Source organism: Heptranchias perlo, chromosome 5 (assembly GCF_035084215.1).
Source record: "Heptranchias perlo isolate sHepPer1 chromosome 5, sHepPer1.hap1, whole genome shotgun sequence".
Taxonomy (NCBI): Eukaryota; Metazoa; Chordata; class Chondrichthyes; order Hexanchiformes; family Hexanchidae; genus Heptranchias; species Heptranchias perlo.
Window position 1 is genome coordinate 89,637,719 of NC_090329.1, and position 21,318 is coordinate 89,659,036.

At 41.5% G+C, this 21,318-nt stretch overlaps 1 protein-coding gene across 1 annotated transcript; it reads right to left on the reverse strand.

The window, feature by feature from the left end:
- Positions 1-5,212: 5,212 nt before the first annotated feature.
- Positions 5,213-20,645, reverse strand: prss35 (serine protease 35). The gene is made up of 2 exons (XM_067984784.1): positions 20,362-20,645; positions 5,213-9,211 (listed from the first exon to the last, which is right to left on the reverse strand). Exons 1-2 carry the CDS (start codon positions 20,418-20,420, stop codon positions 8,053-8,055), a joined length of 1,218 nt encoding a protein of 405 aa, XP_067840885.1. The 5' UTR covers positions 20,421-20,645; the 3' UTR covers positions 5,213-8,052.
- Positions 20,646-21,318: the final 673 nt, after the last annotated feature.

The following is a 21,318-nucleotide window of genomic DNA, read 5'->3' on the forward strand; positions in this document are numbered from 1 at the left end:
CTCTCATAACTCAAGTATATCCTGCGTACGTTCTTGTCCATTATGCCCAAGAAATTCCAAGTCCACCGACTCACCTGCCTCAAGTGCTTCCCAACTCACCCACCTACGCAAGTCTTCATGGTCTATCAAGAAGTGAAAGAGTGAAGGAAATAAAGTGGAGGAGAGTGGAAAAGAGTGGATATTGAAAGAGAAGGGCAAAAGTAAAAGAACGCAAGAGGTGAGTGAGAGAAAGCAAGAATTGAAGGCAAGTGAGAATGTGGGAAAAAAAGACCTTGCATTTGTACAGCAATATATGACTTAAGATGTCCTAAAGTACTTCACATACAATGAACTTGCAGTGCAGTCACTGTTGCTATGTAGAATAACACAGCAGCCATTTTGTACAAATATCAGTAGGACGAATGGCCAATTGATCTATTTTTGGTAGAGTTGATTAAGGGAACAATATGGGCCAGGATATTTGGAGAAGAGTACCTTGAGATCATTAATATAGATTTAGAAACATAGAAACATAGAAAATAGGAGCAGGAGTAGGCCATTCGGCCCTTCGAGCCTGCTCCATCATTCAATATGATCAATGCTGATCCTCTATCTCAATACCATATTCCCGCTCTCTCCCCATACCCCTTGATGCCTTTTGTGCTTAGAAATCTATTTAGCTCCTTCTTAAATATATTCAGTGACTTGGCCTCCACAGCCTTCTGTGGTAGAGAATTCCACAGGTTCACCACCCTCTGAGTGAACAAATTTTCCTCATCTCAGTCCTAAATGTCCTACCCCGTATCCTGAGACTGTGACCCCTCGTTCTGGATCCTCCAGCCAGGGAAAACATCCTCCCTGCATCCAGTCTGTCTAGCCCTGTCAGAATTTTATATGTTTCAATGAGATCCCCTCTCATTCTTCTAAACTCCAGTGAATACAGGCCGAGTTGACCCAATCTCTCCTCATACAGCAGTCCTGCCATCCCAGGAATCAATCTGGTGAACCTTCGCTGCACTCCCTCTATGGCAAGTATATCCTTTCTTAGGTAAGGAGACCAAAACTGCACACAATACTCCAGGTGTGGTCTCACCAAGGCCCTGTATAACTGCAGTAAGACATCCTTGCTCCTATATTCAAATCCTCTTGCAATGAAGGCCAACATACCATTTGCCTTCCTAACTGCTTGCTGCACCTGCATGTTTGCTTTCAGTGACTGGTGTACAAGGGCACCCAGGTCCCTTTGTACATCAACATTTCCCAATCTATCACCATTTAAATAATACTCTGCCTTTCTGTTTTTCCTTCTGAAGTGGATAACTTCACATTTATCCACATTATACTGCATCTGCCATGTATTTGTCCACTCACTCAACTTGTCTAAATTGCCTTGAAGCCTCTTTGCATCCTCCTCACAACTCATGATCCCACCTAGTTTTGTGTCGTCGGCAAACTTGGAAATATTACATTTAGTTCCCTCATCCAAATCATTGATATATATTGGGAATAGCTGAGCTCAAGCACTGATCCCTGCGGTACCCCACTAGTCACTCCCTGCCACCCCGAAAAAGACCCGTTTATTCCTACTCTGTTTCCTGTCTGTTAACCAATTTTCAATCCATGCCAGTATATTACCCCCAATCCCATGTGCTTTAATTTTGCACACTAACCTCTTATGTGGGACTTTATCAAAGGCCTTCTGAAAATCCAAATACACCACATCCACTGGTTCTCCCTTATCTAGTCTACCAGTTACATCCTCAAAAAACTCCAGTAGGTTTGTCAAACATGATTTCCCTTTCACAAATCCATGTTGATTTTGTCTAATCCTGTTGATATTTTCTAAGTGTCCTGTTATCACATCCTTTATAACAGACTCTAGCATTTTCCCTACTACTGATGTTAGGCTAACTGGTCTGTAGTTCCCTGTTTTCTCTCTCCCTCCTTTTTTAAATAGTGAGGTTATATTTGCCACCCTCCAATCTGCAGGAACTGTTCCATAATCTATAGAATTTTTGAAGATGACAACTAATGCATCCATTATTTCCATGGCTACCTCTTTTAGTACTCTGGGATGCAGATTATCAGATCCTGGGGATTTATCGGCTTTTAGTCCCATTAATTTCTCCAGCACTACTTTTTTACTAATACTAATTTCCTTTAATTCCTCCTTCTCACTAGTCCCTTGGTTCCCTAGCATTTCTGGGAAGTTATTTGTGTCCTCTTCTATGAAGACAGAACCAAAGTATTTGTTTAATTGCTCTGCCATTTCCCTGTTCCCCATTATAAATTCTCCCCTTTCTGACTGTAAGGGACCTACATTTGTCTTCACTCATCTTTTTCTTTCTACATACTTGTAGAAGCTTTTACAGTCAACTTTTATGTCCCTTGCAAGTTTACTCTCATTCTCTATTTTTCCTTTCTTAATCAATCTCTTGGTCCTTTTTTGCTAAATTCTAAACTGCTCCCAATCCTTGGGCTTGCTACTTTTTCTGGCAACTTTATATGACTCCTCTTTGGATCTAATACTAGCCTTAATTTCTTTTGTTAGCCATGGTTGGGCCGCATTTCTTTTTGTGTTTTTGCGCCAGTTATTTCTTAGATATATTTCAAATAATATATTGGGATAGGGTATATGAGTACTTTGAGACATGACATATGGTTAAGTGTCGCATGCTTGGGAAGGACAGGTGACTTTGGATCTATGGTTCCCAAAGTTTTGCACCACTAGGGGTTTTCCTTTCCCTATGACTGGGTCTGTTGTAGCCTAATTGATGGAGATGGATTGGCATGATTAGTCAATAACAATGCCAGGATTTTCCTCGGAGCTGCTCCTGCCCCACCAGCGTCGCTTCGTCAGAAGTGCCCTGAAAACTCCACTTGCATGGGTAAACTGGTTTTGCGCCGCATTTCCAGCAAAGTAACATTGGCGGAGCTGGAGCAATTCCAAGGAATTTCCCTGGCTAAATAATTAAGTCCTGGGGTGGGGACTGAACCACAATCTTCTCACCTTGAAGTAACGGAGCTGTCAACTGAGACAAACTGACAACTATGAAGAAAAAGAGAAAGAGAAAGAAAAGATCCTTTTTTGGAAGATTTACCATTATCAGTATCCTAACTAGAGGGTTATAACGGCTGAGAGATTTTTGGTAAGGTTCAACCCAAAAAAGTTTGAAAAATATTGCATTATAGTTTTTGGTGATGTTGTTAACATGCAGCACCTCTTTTGTGCTCTTAGCCACCAGTGCGCTGTGTTCCTAGGTTTGGCCACTCCTGGACCTGGCTATAGTCAGGTCCAGGCCATCTGTCATCAACTTCTTCCAGACTATAACAACCATGCTTCCAACCTTCATTTTTTCAATAGTGCTCCTAGACCTCATGATTCCAATCCCTATCTTATCCCCACCATACAATACTCCCAGATTCCATCTCAATGCTCCCTACAATCTAATCTCCTTACAGTGAGCAGAGCCCAGTACTTCCACACACCAACCCATTTCACTCCTCCCATGACTTCATGATCCCACATTCCAGCCCCCTCCAATGCTCCCAACGCTCCAGTGCTCAAAGCTCCCAATGCCCTCTTACAGACTCCAATATCCCACAGTTCTTCAAGATTCCCAACCTTCTGAGTCCTCCCAATCTCCAGATTCCCCATTGAATGATCCCATCCAGATACCAGTCTCCTCCTGCAGTGCTGTTGGACTTCACAGTGTACACCACAAATACGTGCTTCCACGTCCTAGCAACCCATCCCATGATTGCTGCCAGAGGCCAACTGGCCCCAAAGTCCTCCCAGGCCCCAAACTGCAATCCCATAGAATGTTCCTGGGTTGCAGCACTCCCAATCCCCATGACTATTCCCATGTCCAGACCTTCTCCCTTCTATCCACACTCCAACCCACTACTTCCTTCTGGCTATACTCCCCCCAGTCCCTTCTCATCCCCACCTTAATGCTACAATACTTCAATTTCACCCCCCCCCCTCCTTAATCGGGTATATGTTGCCTCCCATTTTCCTGCATATCTTGGGCCTTGGAAAAATAAGAAAAATACTGAGTACATGGATAAAGGAACCTGTCTGAGTGCCACACAAGCACTGGAAATATACAAAAGGGACAGAGGGGAGGACAGTATTACAGAAAAAGAGATGGGCAGAGTGACACAGTAGTAAGAAAAGTATGTGACAGCAGTACAGAGAGGAATAGGGAGAAAAATAGTGGAAGACAAGACACAGAAAATGATACTAAGATTTAAGAATGGAAAACAGGCAGACACTTACAGGTTACAGGAAACTTACAGGTTACAGAAACAGATATTTGGGGTTATAAGTAATGCAATGGGAGATGAACTATAGTACATTGTGTGTTACATGGTTAAATGCACATGTCATTATAAAATGGCTTATTCTCTGACTCACCATGAACAACGCCATGGGACATACACTAATCTTAAAGAAAAACAGCCATTTTTCTGCTTTTTATTAAAAGTTAACTTCACGTGGAGAATTAATCTACTTAAGTTGATTAAAAACGAGTCAATATAATTCTTGGAGTTCATGCCAAATATAGGATGTTACTTGAAAGAAAATCTTCAGATTAACTCCAGTGCGCTTCCATATTTTAATACAAAAATAAAAGTTGAGTAAATTACATATAATGCTTTGAATGAGTAAAAATGGAAGTCAATGCGCTAATGGGCAGTTTTAAAGAGAACTTAATATTGTCCAGTTTCTTAGACATAACCAAATTAAGCAACCTCCCAAACCCACTATGGTATTGAAACAAACAAACCCGGAAGGTCCATTTCTAGTCTGTGCTGAGTAGAATGATCTCAGCTGGGGTACTTTAGAAATGCTACAATTGGACAGTTACCCAGGTTAGGAAGTGGAAAAACAGCCAGGGTTCTGATTTCTGATTGCTATCCAGTAACACCTGCAGGAAACTGCACATACGTGGATGTCGGATGAGTAAGGATAGGCTCAGTCAAGATGTCCACATGGTCAAACAGCCTGCCGACAGGTGTTTACACATGAAGAATGGCCATCTAGGCAAGGTTCTGGAGCAATGCCAGCACCCATTGAACCACAGTCTGATTTTGCTGGGTCCAATATGTACTGGCAATGATCAGAGTATGTCACCGTTGTCATGCTGAGTCAGCCCCTTCAGAAACAAAATTGAGAAAATAAGAACATTGGATAAAATAAAATCACACTAAATAACACCACAAGAGCTGTTTATAGTGAACTTTAATATGGTCAGGTGCATATTTATTTATTTAATGTATACAAGTGAATTCCAAGACAACTGAAGAGTTCAGCTGACATCACAAGTTGTGAGAGCATCATTGAAGTGTCAACCTCAACTAACTTCTGGATAGTGTGTAATTACTTTGTAATCAGTTCTTCTGATTATTATTTTATATAAAGTATACTGTACAATATTGATTTTGTTGTCTCTCTTGAGAAACAACCTACCAGCCATCTGAGGTAAGTTGTTTTCTTTGTGATGTTTAGCAGCCATTGTAATGCAGGCTGCTACGATAGTGGTTGCATGAATTAAAGAAAATAATTACTATTGCTATCTAGATAACTTACAGGATTGTTGACTGAATAAATGAATTTGATATTAACTCTGCTTGGAGGTAACTGAATACTTGTAATCAACTGCATGGTCAGCATGTACAATAAGCATCAATAACATATGTATGCAGAATGTGTAACTATCTCCTGTGATAAGAAAAACACATCAGATAACAAATGACAGAAAAGGTCTGTATTTTTCTGCTGAATATACAGTGAGGTTCAAAGGAGTAGATCATGTCTTACAGTATACAACAACTCAGTGAATCTATAAAGACGTCACTTTCCAAACATGCATTTCACAAAAAAGACAAAAGAGCAAATATGCAAAGCAGCCAGTGTCCTGCCTGAAGCAAAATAAATGATCAGCTCTCACTTTGTATTCCCTTATATGAATTTTCTTTGATGACCATTGTCAGCCATTATCCAGCCTGGAACATTTTTCTATAGGGGTCCATTTGGATCCATGGGTTGCATTGCTATCTTGGGAAGACATGTATTCTCTTTATGCACTTAAAAGTAATGCGAAATATCAGTAATTTTTGTTGGATATTTTTCATCAACATTAGTTTTTTAAAATGAATGTGTGTTTTTTTGTGACCTTGTGATTTTTTTTTGCAAGAATGCACGTTCCCAAACACCCCCTCCTAAAAAAAACAATTCAGTTAGGTATCACTCTCTATTTGTTAACAATCATCACCATTTACGTAATCCATCAAAGAATTGCTCAGATTTCCTACCACATCTGCTGCGTTTTATTTGAGTATGGTTATATTTCATTTTAAAGAATGAAAGATCTGACTAAGCAGAGTGAGCCATTTTACAGTTCTTAACTAAATAATTTTTCTATTCTATCTTTACAATTCCGATATATGAAAGTTATTTAACATGCAAAGACAGTGAGTGTATGTAGCAGACAGCATAGCACCAGTGCATTTAAAGTGGCAGAACCTTCCTAAAACTCCTCATTTTCTGCTTCACTCAATCTGTTTGTATGTATAGTGATCTTAATGCCACTCAACAGTATGTTTCAAGGCATACTGAAGTACCAAATAATATTTCAGTTGTTATTTGGCAAAGCATTCTGTAATGCACTTTAAAGAACTGTATTTGCCACTAAACTTTTAGGTCTTAACTCCTCTGCCATAGATATAAGTTCTGAAAAATGTTATCGGTTTTCTTATGCTTTTAAGGCAAGCCTGTAGATGTTAACCATTGCTCTATGTATAAATAAGAATTATATACTGTTAGCACAACAAATGATTAGACTGGTACTTTAAGCATTAATTTCTAATTCTATTCAGATGGCTAGATGCAATTGAATAAGATAAGTCTCTGACAACTCACTTTTAAAGAGATTGTTCAGATTTTCCCAAAAGAGAAACTGCTCTTTGTCAGTTATAACATTGTTTTCCCACGGGCACTAATGTTCATCACAGTGAAGTAGTTACATTTGCCTTTTTGACCTATCACTAACTCAGTATTTTGGGGGGAAGCAAGAGATGGTTGAAATTTAAACACTTTTTACTGGATGAATCACCAAATTTATTTGCTCATTCACAATATCTATTCAATAACCTCTTAATGGTTGCACTAAATTTTTTAAAGGATTTAGTCGATGAATTCTATAATCATTTGTTACAGAAAAAAACAAACCTCAGTATTTCCTTTTCTTTAACTTCACAAAACTTTGTCACTACTTAATTGATGAGAGCCATTAATTTATTTTGCTGTATTGATGAGCTCCATTATAACAGTTCATTTGTAAAGTGGTATACTTTGGCTGAGGTCATCAAAAATTCAGCATATCTACAATTCCTTTCACTGGAAACAAGATATGAAGAACACCCATTATGAATCTCCAATTCCAAATGCTACAATGCTTGATCAGTACATCTAAGACAAATCATAAGGCACAACTTCTCTTATGTTACAAACTACTTTAAATTCAGTTACAAATGACGTGTTGATAGCTTTGTATGTTTTGTTACAAGAACAAATTGTCATACTTTAATAAGTGAAATTGCTTAAAATCTGTGTGCATCAGTGTTTGTGTATACAAGACAAATAATCAGGTTCTGGAGATCGCTGCAGTGCATTCTTCAACCCATTAAAAATAACTTTAGAAATGAGAATTTTATTGCATGTATCTTTCAAAATCATTAAGTAGAATACTTATTGGGCAATTAATCAACCTTGAATAATTTGTTCCTGCAGATTAATTATTACAGTAAATTAGATACTGAATAACTAAACATTTTGAACAGCAATGTTACCCAGTCAACAATATATTCTGAAAGGCTCCCGTTAATTTTACATTTTATATACTTAAATTAGAGCACCATGAACAGATTCTTTTAGTCGAGATGAAATTGTACATATCTTTTCAATGTGCCTTGATGGAATACCATCATCCACTTTGTATGTAAAGGACCAATATCCGCACACAAGTACATAGATGCAAACACGGGTAATGTGTTTAATGAATTCCATCAACCATCTCTGCAATCAGCATAGTTCCCATGTATCCAGAAGCATATCTGTGCATATTTAAGTGGAGTAATACGAACAGCCACATTGTAATCCTGTTGTACGCCATTGACATCCACCCACTGGTGACCAGAAAAGACTCCAATGATCTTGCGTTTCCACTTACGCTTGTCTGGCTCCTTAAGACGAATGTAAATACCTGAGCCACTTGATCCAGGCTGAGCATCACAATACTGATAGAATAGATCATTGGATTCATCAGACACAGTGCAGAAACGATATACCAACTTCCCAGGTCTGTCATTATCGAAGCCTGAAAAGTGAATCCGATTGCTTGGCATATTCTGGACAGAGGGGCTAATTCCTATCTCCATGTACTTGTGTTTCTGAGCTCTCTTTAGTTCAAGGATAGCATAATCATAATCCACTGCAATATCATCAGCCACGCCTTTGAACCAGCCCTTTGGTACTTGAGTACGCTTTACTCTTGACCACTGGAAAGATGGCTTATCCTTTGTTGACCGTTTATTCCTCTTAGATCCTTTCCTTTTTCCACCCCCCTTGGATCTCATCTTTAAAAATCCTACTCTTAGCCTTTTGGCACCTTTCACATAATCTTTACCATCATGAATGCAGTGAGCTGCCGTTAGCACATGTTTTCGTGACACTAGAATCCCAGTACATCCTGTGGAGATTTTCACTGCTGTACTAAAAGGATAGTTAGTTATGAAATGCTTGTCACCAATGCTAAATCTACTGTCCAACCCAAAGACCTGCCTCTTCCTCCTAGAACGGCCTCTTGTCTTAACAAGCTCAAATTCATTTTTCAGGTCAAATTCTCTGACATCTACCTCAGTCAACGTACGTGTCCCATTGTTGTACACTGTTTCATATGAAAGGTAATTCTGAAGGTCAGACACAGTTGGCAGCGGTAGTTTCTTTTGGCAAGCAATCCCACAGGTTGAGTTTATCAACAATTTGGTTTTAGCTTTAAATCTTGGAGGATCTATGGTTATGGTTCTTCTGTCCAGCACTATTGGTGCTCTTTTTAAGTGCCAGGTATAATCCTCCTCAGTGTCAATCCCAAAGGCAAATGTTAATGTGTTTATGGAAAGTAATATTAATAGTGGTATAGTTCTCATTGTGAAGCCAGATCTTTTTCTGTGAAGAAAAGAAAAAAAAAGGATAAAATATTAAAAATCCTACTCAGTTCTACTATTTACATTTCAAAATTATTAAAAGTTACCATCTATATAACATAATAAAACTCGGAACTGTAATATAATTTTGAACCAATTGTTACTGCTTGAGAAAGAGATAATGAACACATTTATAATATAGAATCATAGAACTTTGCAGACAAAAGGAGGTCATTCAGCCCATTGGTACTATGAACGGTTCTTTGAAAGAGCTGTCTACCTAGTCCCATTCTCCTGCCCTTTCCTCAACCTTTTTTTTATTTTTCAAAGTAGAATCACAGAATTGTATCTATGCTTATGGAATTATCTGGAATCTTGTTTCAGAGATCTAGATGAAACAGTAGCAACAGAACACATTTCCTATGAATGCTGAAGAACGCAAACTATTTTGCAAAATAATTGGGTAGATCCCATCAGGCCATTTTTTTAATCCATTTCAAACTTGCTTCCTTTCATTTGATGCCAGGAGACTGAGACAGTTTAGGTCATGAACTTTTCCCACTAATAGGAGCTGTGTTGGTAATGGAGAAAATAAGCTACATCACAAAGATAAGTTAGGAAGGCCACTGGTAGAAATGTATGAATAGCTCACCTTTCCATATCGAAGTATGGTCTCTCCCTGCCCCCACCTCCATTATAGAAACTAACTGCCTCTTGATTGATTCCAGAATTTTTACCTTCCACTTGGAATACGATTCCAGGTTATGACTACTCTTTATTGGAAGAAATGCTTCCTAACGTCAATGGTGAACTTGCTAAGGTGTTAGCCTCGGCTCAGTGGCAGTATTCTCATCACTCAGTCAAAAGGTCATGGGGTCAAGCCCCACTTCAGAGACTTAAATACATAATCTAGGCAGACGCTTCAGTGCAGCAATCCGGGAGTGCTACATCATCAGAGGTGCTGCCTTTCAGGTGAGCTGTTAAACCGAGGCTCTGTCTGCCTTCTCGTGGTGGATGTAAAAGATCCTCAAGCACTTTTTTGAAGAAGAGCAAAGAGTTCTCCCACAAGTCAGGAGTGTGATGGAATACTCTCCACTTGCCTGGATGAGTGCAGCTCCAACAACACTCAAGAAGCTCGACACCATCCAGGACAAAGCAGCCCGCTTGACTGGCACCCCATCCACCACCCACTCACTCTCTTCACCGCTGGTGCACCGTGGCTGCAGTGTGTACTATCTACAGGATGCACTGCAGCAACTCGCCAAGGCTTCTTCAACAGAACCTCCCAAACCCGCGACCTCTACCACCTAGAAGGACAAAGGCAGCAGGCACATGGGAACAACACCATCTGCACGTTCCCCTCCAAGTCACACACCATCCCGACTTGGAAATATATCGCCGTTCCTTCATCGTCGCTGGGTCAAAATCCTGGAACTCCCTTCCTAACAGCACTGTGGGAGAACCTTCACCACACGGACTACAGCAGTTCAAAAAGGCGGCTCACCACCACCTTCTCAAGGGCAATTAGGGATGGGCAATAAATGCTGGCCTTGACAGCGACGCCCACATCCCATGAACGAATTTTTAAAAAGTGTCCTCAACGAACACCACCAAAACCTGGTCTTTTGTCTCGTTGTTTGTGGGACCTTGCTTTGTGTAAATCGGCTGCCACATTTCCCCATATTACAACAGTGACTTCACTTCAAAAGTACTTCATTGGGATGGCCTGAGATCATGAAAGGTGCTGTATAAATGTAAGTTATTTCTTACCAGTCTGTACCTATGTCCACTACATTCATTTAAGGCATATACTAATATTTTACTTAGGGCTATATAGTCAAGTGGTAATTTATCATAGGATAATACTCACAAATCCATAGATAAGTATTCATTCTTTCCACCTTTACTTGTTTCATAAAACTATGCTCCCCTTCAGGGATCAGTGCTAACCTTTTTCAGCACCTGCATTAAGTGCTGATAATGCTTAACATGCCCAAGTCCTGTCTAACCTGCTTAAATACATAGGGGTAGATTTTCAACTTGCCACCTGGGCATAAAACTGACATTGTGGATTGGCTGCCCACTGCAGAATGCCTAATCTGCAATGCCAGCTTTATGTCTGGATGGCAAGTTGCAAATCTGCCCCATAGTGTCTGGAGAAGGTGGCTGGAAGATGCATGGAGTTGGCACACTGTCCTTTCATCTCTACAACCGAGGTCTGCATGTAGCCCAGACTGATGGGATGGAAGTCTACCCTCTTTGCTGGTTATAAGAGTCCGAAGTGAACTGAGTGTAGGCAACCCTCAACCCAATTACTAATGGGTGAGGGCACAGAACAAACCTACATATAACGCAGTACAAAATAGAACTAAACTGGAAAATCTCATTCAGATAGGCCATAGACTGAAGCTAAAATGACACCCAACCACTCCCCCCCAAAAAAAGATCATCAAAATTGAATTGAATTTCTTTGAAAAAAATCTCAATTAAAGATCTGGGTTCAAATGTTACTGGAGCTGTGGTGTATGCAACTTGGGATACCAGGAGACAGTATTGGAACAATGGATTTAATTAATTACAACTAATTAATTAGAACTAATTAATTTAGAACTAGGGGGCATAATCTTAGAATAAGGGGCTGCTCTTTCAAAACTGAGATGAGGAGAAACTTCTTCACTCAGAGGGTAGTAGGTCTGTGGAATTTGCTGCCCCAGGAAGCTGTGGAAGCTACATCATTAAATAAATTTAAAACAGAAATAGACAGTTTCCTAGAAGTAAAGGGAATTAGGGGTTACGGGGAGCGGGCAGGAAATTGGACATGAATTTAGAATTGAGGTTAGGATCAGATCAGCCATGATCTTATTGAATGGCAGAGCAGGCTCGAGGGGCCGATTGGCCTACTCCTGCTCCAATTTCTTATGTTCTTAATTCAGAAAAAAATTCAGAGCTGTTGAGTATTTCTAACTTCCCCTCTGCCATTCCGTTCTGTACATCTACTTCTGCTTCTACCTCTGACTTCTTCCCCTGCCCCCATTCTCCATGCATCTCAAGCATCCTAACCATAATCTTCCTCTTGCCTCTGACATTGCTTGTACATACCTCTAATAAGCCTTGTACTCCTCATGCCCGATACCCTCCCTATCTATATGCCTATATGCTTTTAATGTTCCTCATATATCTACTCTCATCTTTTAGACTCCACCACTTGACCTTTCATTGCATCTTCTCCAACCCTGGCCACTCAATTTCTGACTCTTGGGGGGGTAAATTTAACCCCCCCAAGAACGGGTAGGTTGGGGCAGGGTAGGAGGTTAAAATAACAGGTTTTTGGAGCAGGACCATATCCCGGCTCCAACTCGCCCACTTCTGGCTTTAACCCAAGCAGGTTTGTATGTGTGGGGACAGCAAACACCAGGAAGTCCCACCTCCAATTAAAGCTAGCAGGCCAATACTTAAAAGAGCAATGTACACCATTGGGATACTTAGGGGTATATTTTAACCCCACGAACGGGTGAGTTGGGGACGGGTGGGAAGGTAAAAATCGTAAAAAAGTAAAACCCGACCTCAACCCGCCTCCAACCCACCCACTTCCGGTTTTCACGTTGGCGGGTTGAGGGGCGGGTGACCAACCCGCTCTCAGGAAGCAGCCAGTCAGTGAAATCTTTTAAGGAGGCTGCGGGCCTCCATTTTAATAAGTTTTTTATTTTTAACTCTTGGGGGCTGGGATTCCCAGGCCTTCTGCTTCACGCTACTTGTGAGGAGGCGAGACGGCCCAGATCAACAGGTAAGTGCCTTTATTGCATTGTTTGTGGGCCAGGAGGAGCTGGAGTGTTTCCTCCAGGCTCAGCAAGCTTACCTGCCACGATCCCACCCATGCGATCGGTGGCTCCTCCCCCCAACCGTCATTTCCAACCCACCCCCATGATCTCTGCCCCCCCCCCCCATGATCTCTGACTCCCCACTACGATCTCCAACCCCCCTACCATGAGCATCTACTCCCCCGACATCCAACCTCCCCATGACAGAGGCCCTGATGACCGACCCTCCCGATGACCCCCCTGATGACCAACCCCCTCCCCCGATGACCGACCCCCACCCAAACTAAGATTTACCTGCTGGCCTCCGCCCCCTGGCTGCTCTCCCGTCCGACTGACAGCCAGCCTGTGAATCTGGCTGACTGTCGGCCAGGAAGCCGACAGAAAAAAACTGAAAGACTGAGAAACTGAAACTTCTGGGTTTCCCGTAAGGAATTCCACCCCCCACCGCCCTCTTCTCAGTTCCCCGTTAAAATTTACCCCATAATATTTTGTGTATTAAACAATTAAAATGAATTTAGCCTTACCTGTTCGAGTTTCCCATCGCTTCCGAATCACGTCAGGTGAAAGCAGGCAGGAAGGGCCGGATTCATGAGGTGGGTGCCTTTATTGCACTGCTTGTGGGCCCGGAGGAGCAGGAGTGCTTCATCCAGGCCCAACAAGCACACCCGGTCGACAGGACCCCCAGGATCGGCCAATTCCTCCGCCCCCCCACAACCCCGACAGTGGACCACTCCACTATAGTGGACCTCCGACTCTTCACCCGACCTCCAGCGACCTCCGATCTTCTTCCCCAACCCCCTGATCTTTTCCTGGCCCATTATTCCTCCCTCCCTCCTTCCAATCCCCAGCTATGGCCTGCTGCAGCAGGCCTTCCTGCCCGACAGCCTGTCAATCAGGCTGGCTTCTGGGAGCAAAACACGAAAGTGAAATTGATGGGCCTCATTGAGGTCGCAATCTGCCCACTTACCTTCCGGGTTTCGCACCTGAACATCTTCCCCACCACTTCCTTCCTGGCTCGAAGTTAAAATTTACCCCTTAATGCTTCCTTTCGTACTTAATGTGTCCCCGTTTACATCTTCCAGACACTTTTTTTTAATTAAATGTCTGTTTCCTCTCTGATTTCACTGACACAGAAAGGTAGTCAGGTAACTTTACAAGGGTGGTTGTATCTCAGTCTCCTCTTGATGTGAAACCAGTCTTTCCCTGCAGTGGGGATGAACTAGTTCTACATTACAAGGGAGGTTGTGACAGCCCTACCTCCCAGTAACATCTTCTGACTCTCGCTGTAATAATAGAATTAAATAGGCTTATTTAACAGGGCGACACGAGAAGGCTGAATAGAGATTCCAATACACATTGGGTGAGAATGGAGAACTCGGATTCAGAAACACATTGAGCAGGCAGAAGAGAGACACATCAGATGGGCTCAGGTGAAAGTGAGGAAGATCACCAGTTGCTATTGCAACAGTTTTAGCATGCAGTTTTTTTTTACTCGTTCATGGGATGTGGGTGTCGCTGTCAAGGCCAGCATTTATTGCCCATCCCTAATTGCCCTTGAGAAGGTGGTGGTGAGCCGCCTTCTTGAACCGCTGCAGTCCGTGTGGTGAAGGTTCTCCCACAGTGCTGTTAGGAAGGGAGTGCCAGGATTTTGACCCAGCGACGATGAAGGAACAGCGATATATTTCCAAGTCGGGATGGTGTGTGACTTGGAGGGGAACGTGCAGATGGTGTTGTTCCCATGTACCTGCTGCTCTTGTCCTTCTAGTTGGTAGAGGTCGCGGGTTTCGGAGGTGCTGTCAAAGAAGCCTTGGTGAGTTGCTGCAGTGCATCCTGTGGATTGTACACACTGCAGCGACAGTGCGCCGGTGGTGAAGGGAGTGAATGTTTAGGGTGGTGGATGGGGTGCCAATCAAGTGGGCTGCTTTGTCCTGGATGGTGTCAAGCTTCTTGAGTGTTGTTGGAGCTGCACTCATCCAGGCAAGTGGAGAGTATTCCATCACACTCCTCACTTGTGCCTTGTAGATGGTGGAAAGGCTTTGGGGAGTCAGGAGGTGAGTCACTCGCCGCAGAATACCCAGCCTCTGACCTGCCCTTGTAGCCACAGTATTTATATAGCTGGTCCAGTTAAGTTTCTGGTCAATCGTGACCCCCAGGATGTTGATGGTGGGGGATTCGGCGATGGTAATGCCGTTGAATGCAGTTGAATAACAATATTCGCAACAGATTGAGAGGAATATTATTGAGGTTCTGTGTACCCAGAGCTGCAAATCACAACAATGGCTACAACAGTCTGGACTGACTCAGCTTTAGAAACATTTGCTTTGTTTATGAACTCACCAGGTGTTTGATCATTATATGCTGCAATTGTCTGCATGTGGATTTGACTGTATTTAATTAGGAGGTTCTATATCTTTGAAGTTGCTATATATTGTCGACCCTGGTTATTTTCAAAGGATATAAATTTATAATGCAGAAAATTACAATGTAGAATGAGTTGAGAAGGAAATACCTGTATAACATATACAGACACACGACTTCTCTTATTTGAAATGGTCTCTGTACTTTAAACATTCTGACTTTGTTGTGCTACAAAATTGCATTTTCCTCAAATGGTCAATATTTTTACAGTAATGTAAAAACAGGTTTCATGAGAATAACAAATGGCATAAATACATGTTCATATTATCCCTCTCCAAATGCACTACATATTTAAATTTGCTATTTGGAGCTTTTGGAGCAAAGATATGGAAAACAATAATTTTACCTCATTTAATTTTGAAATGCATACAAGAAATTTAATCATATCTGTCTTTGAGATGAAAAGTTAAAGTTTCAGTAAAAAAATTATTCTCTTCTGAATGATTCTTGGAGCTCAAGGGGATTTAAAAAAATATCTGGCAATGAGTGTAAATAATGAACTTTTAAGTGTTTTATGAGGTAATTTTTGTTTTTATTGTAATTTGTTTATCAAAGACTATATAAGTTGGAAAAAGCACTAATACTGTACCAATTGCTTTAAAGCAGGACATAAAGACAGCATGGGAGCACTTTGCTTTACTTCCCAGAAACTGTGTGTGGCCTGGGAAGGTCTAAAGGTGGGGGGAAATAAATATAAATATTATCTGAAGGCAGCACCATGTTCAGATGTTCATTTGTGTTCATGAAGACAATCAACTTATGTTCCATATCATCACGGCTCAATAAAATCTCACCAAGACAGGAACGTCAAGGACCAATCGTGATGTATCAATGTGTTAGCTTTAGATCAGTGGTAGCACTCTTGCCTTTTAATCAGGAGATTGTACACTCAAGCCCCACTCAGGAGACTTTAAAACATAATCTAGGCTGATACTTCACTGCAATACTGAGGGAGTGATTTGCTTTTGGTTAAGACATTAAACCAAGGCCTTGGCTGCAAATGTAAAAGATTCAACTGTCACTATTTGAAGAAGAGCAGGGGAGTTCTCCAGTCTCCTGGCCAACATTTATCTCTCAACCAACATCAACAGAACCAATTATCTGATAATTTATCTCTGCTGTACATAGGACCTTGCTGTGCGTGAAGTAGCTGCCTTTTTTCCCTATGTTACAACAGTGACTACACTTCAAAACTGCTTTGTTGGATGCAAAGCGCTTTGGGGCATCCTGAGATCGTGTAAGATGCTATATAAATGCAAGTTTTTGTTTAGGTTTCAAAGTTCCTTGGAGGAATATTTGTACAAGTTGTTGCTACAATGAAAATAACAGTAAGCAGTTTACAACTTCAAATCGTGGCTCTTTGCAAATATGTAATTTCTTTAAGTTAAACTAGCTGCTGCAATTCTGCGTGTTGTTAACTCGCCACAAGGTGGCAGAACACGACTAGGGAACTTTCACAAGTTCTTAGTTCAGCAATATACCAAGACACTAAAAATACTTGATATTGTTATAAAATACTAAAAACAAAAACATTTGTTTTCTCAATTTGGAACATTTATTGGCGGGCACTCTATTTAAATATCAGACATTTAAATATCAGACACTCACAGTTGCTTTGATATCTGGTTCGTGGTGTGTTTAAATAAATAACAATATTATTATTATATAAATAATAAATAAATGTCTTTAAAGTTCAGATCGCTTTATAAGATATCTAAGTTCCACCGTTATAACAAATGTAGTACACCTCATTTGTTAATTATTTTACATTTTTATATGCAACAAACAGTATTGGCTTTTGCAAACTTACCCACGGACCTTGGAATCAATCTGACAGGTCAGAGACTCTGTTCCAGGGTTAACTTTTGCAGCGCTCTTTATTTAATACATACAAAGACTATCCCACGACTTCATATAAGTTGAAATAAAATATTCGCGATGCCGAACAGGCACCAACATCAGACAATATTCCCACCTTTAAGTTGAGACACCGGCTGATGGACGGGGGTTGTTCCCGTATTCTTGCTTCTCCACCCTCTGTACCCTGACATCAGTCACCCCGAGAAAGGTCTCCCCGGGTCCTAACGTCCGTCATGTCCACCTTTTCATCCCAAATATATGAGAGTTCATCGTTGTATATCGAATTAATTATAACGGCTCCTGGTTATTTCAATGTGTACTTCATTCCTTTCCTTCCCTATGCAATTGCTGAGTTCTTGAGATGCTATTATCATAAGAGATAGATAGCTTTTTGGCAACCAAAGGTATTAAGGGATATGGGCCAAAGGCAGGTATATGAGTTAGATCACAGATCAGCCATGATCTTATCAAATGGCGGAGCGGGCTTGAGGGGCTGAATGGCCTACTCCTGTTCCTATGTTCCTATAAGTTAAAACTGTATTTCTGATTAAAGGTCATCAACCTGAAACATTAACCCTGGCTCTCTCTCCACAGCTGCTGCCTGACCTGCTGAATGTTTCCAGCATTTTCTCTTTTTATTCTGTATTTCACTCTCCTCTGGTCATTTCTAATTCTGTGCTCTTTTCCCCCATAGCTGACTTGCTCCCCCCGCAATCTCTGCTGAAACCTCAGCGGTGCCCTTATCTATTGCTATCCACGAAAACCTGGTATTTCAAGAGGGGCACTTAACAGATTGTTTTAATGCCTTCTGCAATCTGGAATGAATTTTCAAACTGATTAAGTGCAATGACTACTTTATTCCCACCCACAGTTGAAAGGCATATATAACTTTACTTCATTCATTTGACTCACGAGTGTTCAATGTTTCAGGTTTTAAAAACTTGTCATGGAAATAAAAAAAATCAGGACAGAATTGTATTTGCCTTTGAATGTGATGCTCGGGAGGGGCAAACGTAGCTCTACAAACTGAAGTGGCAACGGCACATACAGGCAAGGGATTAAAATTAAAGCCTGGAATCCTGCCAAGCACAGTGGTTATAAGGGAGATGATGGAAACAAACCACGTAGTTACTTGCCAGTGTTAAGAACCCTGGGGAAGTGTGTGTGTCTGTGTTTTAAAATTTTGCCTTCAGTCAAGTTCAGTGAAGTAATTCAGTCCATGAAAGTTGAGGATTTCACATAAATGAACGATAGGTGGCCAAGCAGAGCTCCCGATCGGCAGCAGCCAACCACAAAGGGCGAAAGAGCAAGAGGCGAGTTGGAAGCCGCTCTGCCAACCCCTCAGAGTTTGTCTCAGAGAGCAGTGAATGTTTGTCTCAGAGAGCAGTGAAAATTTGTCTCAGAGAGCAGTGAATATTTGCCCCAGAGAGCAGTGAAAAGTTGTCGGAGAGCAGTGAATGTTTGCCTCAGAGAGCAGTGGAAGTTTGTCTCAGTGGAAGTTTGTCTCAGAGAGCAGTGTGGAAGTTTGTCTCAGAGAGCAGTGTGGAAGTTTGTCTCAGAGAGCAGTGAATGTTTGTCTCAGAGAGCAGTGAATGTTTGTCTCAGAGAGCAGTGAAAATTTGTCTCAGATAGCAGTGTGAAAATTTGTCTCAGAGAGCAGTGTGAAAGTTTGTCTCAGAGAGCAGTGTGAAAATTTGTCTCAGAGAGCAGTGGAAGTTTGTCTCAGAGAGCAGTGTGAAAATTTGTCTCAGAGAGCAGTGGAAGTTTGTCTCAGAGAGCAGTGTGAAAATTTGTCTCAGAGAGCAGTGGAAGTTTGTCTCAGAGAGCAGTGGAAGTTTGTCTCAGAGAGCAGTGTGAAAGTTTGTCTCAGAGAGCAGTGGAAGTTTGTCTCAGAGAGCAGTATGAAAGTTTGTCTCAGAGAGCAGTGAATGTTTGTCTCAGAGAGCAGTGAATGTTTGTCTCAGAGAGCAGTGTGAAAGTTTGTCTCAGAGAGCAGTGTGAAAGTTTGTCTCAGAGAGCAGTGGAAGTTTGTCTCAGAGAGCAGTGGAAGTTTGTCTCAGAGAGCAGTGTGAAAGTTTGTCTCAGAGAGCAGTGTGAAAGTTTGTCTCAGAGAGCAGTGGAAGTTTGTCTCAGAGAGCAGTGTGAAAGTTTGTCTCAGAGAGCAGTGAATGTTTGTCTCAGAGAGCAGTGTGAAAGTTTGTCTCAGAGAGCAGTGTGAAAGTTTGTCTCAGAGAGCAGTGGAAGTTTGTCTCAGAGAGCAGTGGAAGTTTGTCTCAGAGAGCAGTGTGAAAGTTTGTCTCAGAGAGCAGTGTGAAAGTTTGTCTCAGAGAGCAGTGGAAGTTTGTCTCAGAGAGCAGTGTGAAAGTTTGTCTCAGAGAGCAGTGGAAGTTTGTCTCAGAGAGCAGTGGAAGTTTGTCTCAGAGAGCTTGATTCCCCAACTCGCTGTCATCATGTCGCGTTCTAGATAGATATCAACCGGAATAAAACTCATCAGGTTATTCGACTCATGCTTTTAGAACAGTCTCCAGGATAAATCAATGAGATATAATAAACAAGAATCTGGCGATTTGATTTTTATTTACATATCATTTTAAGTAACGTCCGCTCCCATAAATACCCGGCTTTTTAAAAAAGTCTTATTTTTAATAGATTAATCTTCACCAGAATCAGGTAAAAAGCCGAAAAAGTAACAACAAATACATATGCTGTGGAATTTGGAGGTCAACTGCAAAGTTTGTATTTGGTCAAATAACACACTTCGTAGATTTTATTTTTTAAATGAAGACTAGGCAAAGCTCCCGTTTTGTCAGATACTTCTCCATAAAAATTGTGAACGCCGTCTTTGTTGTAGTGTTTCCTTTCTATAGCAATGCTTCTAAGCCACTGAAATGTGTACTTTCCTATCCGAATCACCTAAACCCAATACATTAATCGATTAACGTTGCTGACCCAGACCCAACAAAGCAGCTTCTCTGCTGCAAACGGTCTGATCTCTCAAGTTATGCTTCTTCCTTCACTCCCAATGAATCCTCACCTCCGCTGACCCTAACCTGTGAACGCACTGATCATTTCTTACCTGTTACCATTCGATGTGTGAATGTTGCACGATTCTCTCTCCGGCTCCTCACATTTCATGAGGGGGTTTTGTATCCGTACAGATCCTCTGGCATTCACATTCAACACCAAATACCAAGGCAACACTGCCGAGCAAGACTTGCCTGCACAGTGCACTTGACGCTTTTGAAACAAAAAGGCCAAAACTTTCCCGTTTCTTCCCAGCCCAAGAGGAGTGGGAGGGGTGTGTCCAATGGGACCGGCAGTCCCGCACACTCGCCTGCCTTTCTCCAAGCCTGAAACGAACAGCCCTCTGGTTTGGGCAGCTAGTCACATCAGACACTGCACTGCTTTTGTTTCCAAGTTACTATTTACAAACCGATCTCTACATTTTAAAAAGAACAGGCATGACTGGTTACCAAAACCTGTTGTGAACCATTAAGGACTCCACCTCCCACCCCTCCCCCGCCTGCCAAATCATCTCATCGTTACTGCTGGAGAGAAAGTTTCAGTGTATGTTCCAACATGCCAGAGAGAGGGTGAATCAGAGTGTTAGGAACAGTTTTGTACACCTGGCGCAGTTACATTGCGCGGTGTGCTGCAGTGTAAAGCTCTTTTGGTGTATTGCGCAAAGAATAATCATAGGAGTCTATATTTTACCGCTGAATTCATTCTTTTGGTCCTTTAGGGGACGAAATGAGCGCCACTAGCAACAGAAACCCGCGTTTAAATTGGAATTATTTCTATAAGACTTTGATACCTGGACATTTTTCAGTGTGTTCTTAAATAAACCAGAAAATGTGATAGTTTATGCATTCGCCTAGTGCAGAATAGTTGGTGTCTGCACTAACATTATTATCAGATCTATATTTTAATATTTTGGAGTAATTTCTTATTTGCTTGGAATCGCAAACCATCTTCCCAACTTTGGGAAACATAAAATTTAAAAGCCAAATGTTTAGAAGGGAATTCTAGACCC

Coding starts and splice junctions, on each gene's coding strand:
- prss35 (XM_067984784.1), bottom strand. CDS start 20,420: ATGAAATGTGAGGAGCCGGAGAGAGAATCGTGCAACATTCACACATCG. Junction 9,212..20,361: donor CACACATCGAATGGTAACAG/GTAAGAAATGAT, acceptor TTTTCTTCACAG/AAAAAGATCTGGCTTCACAA.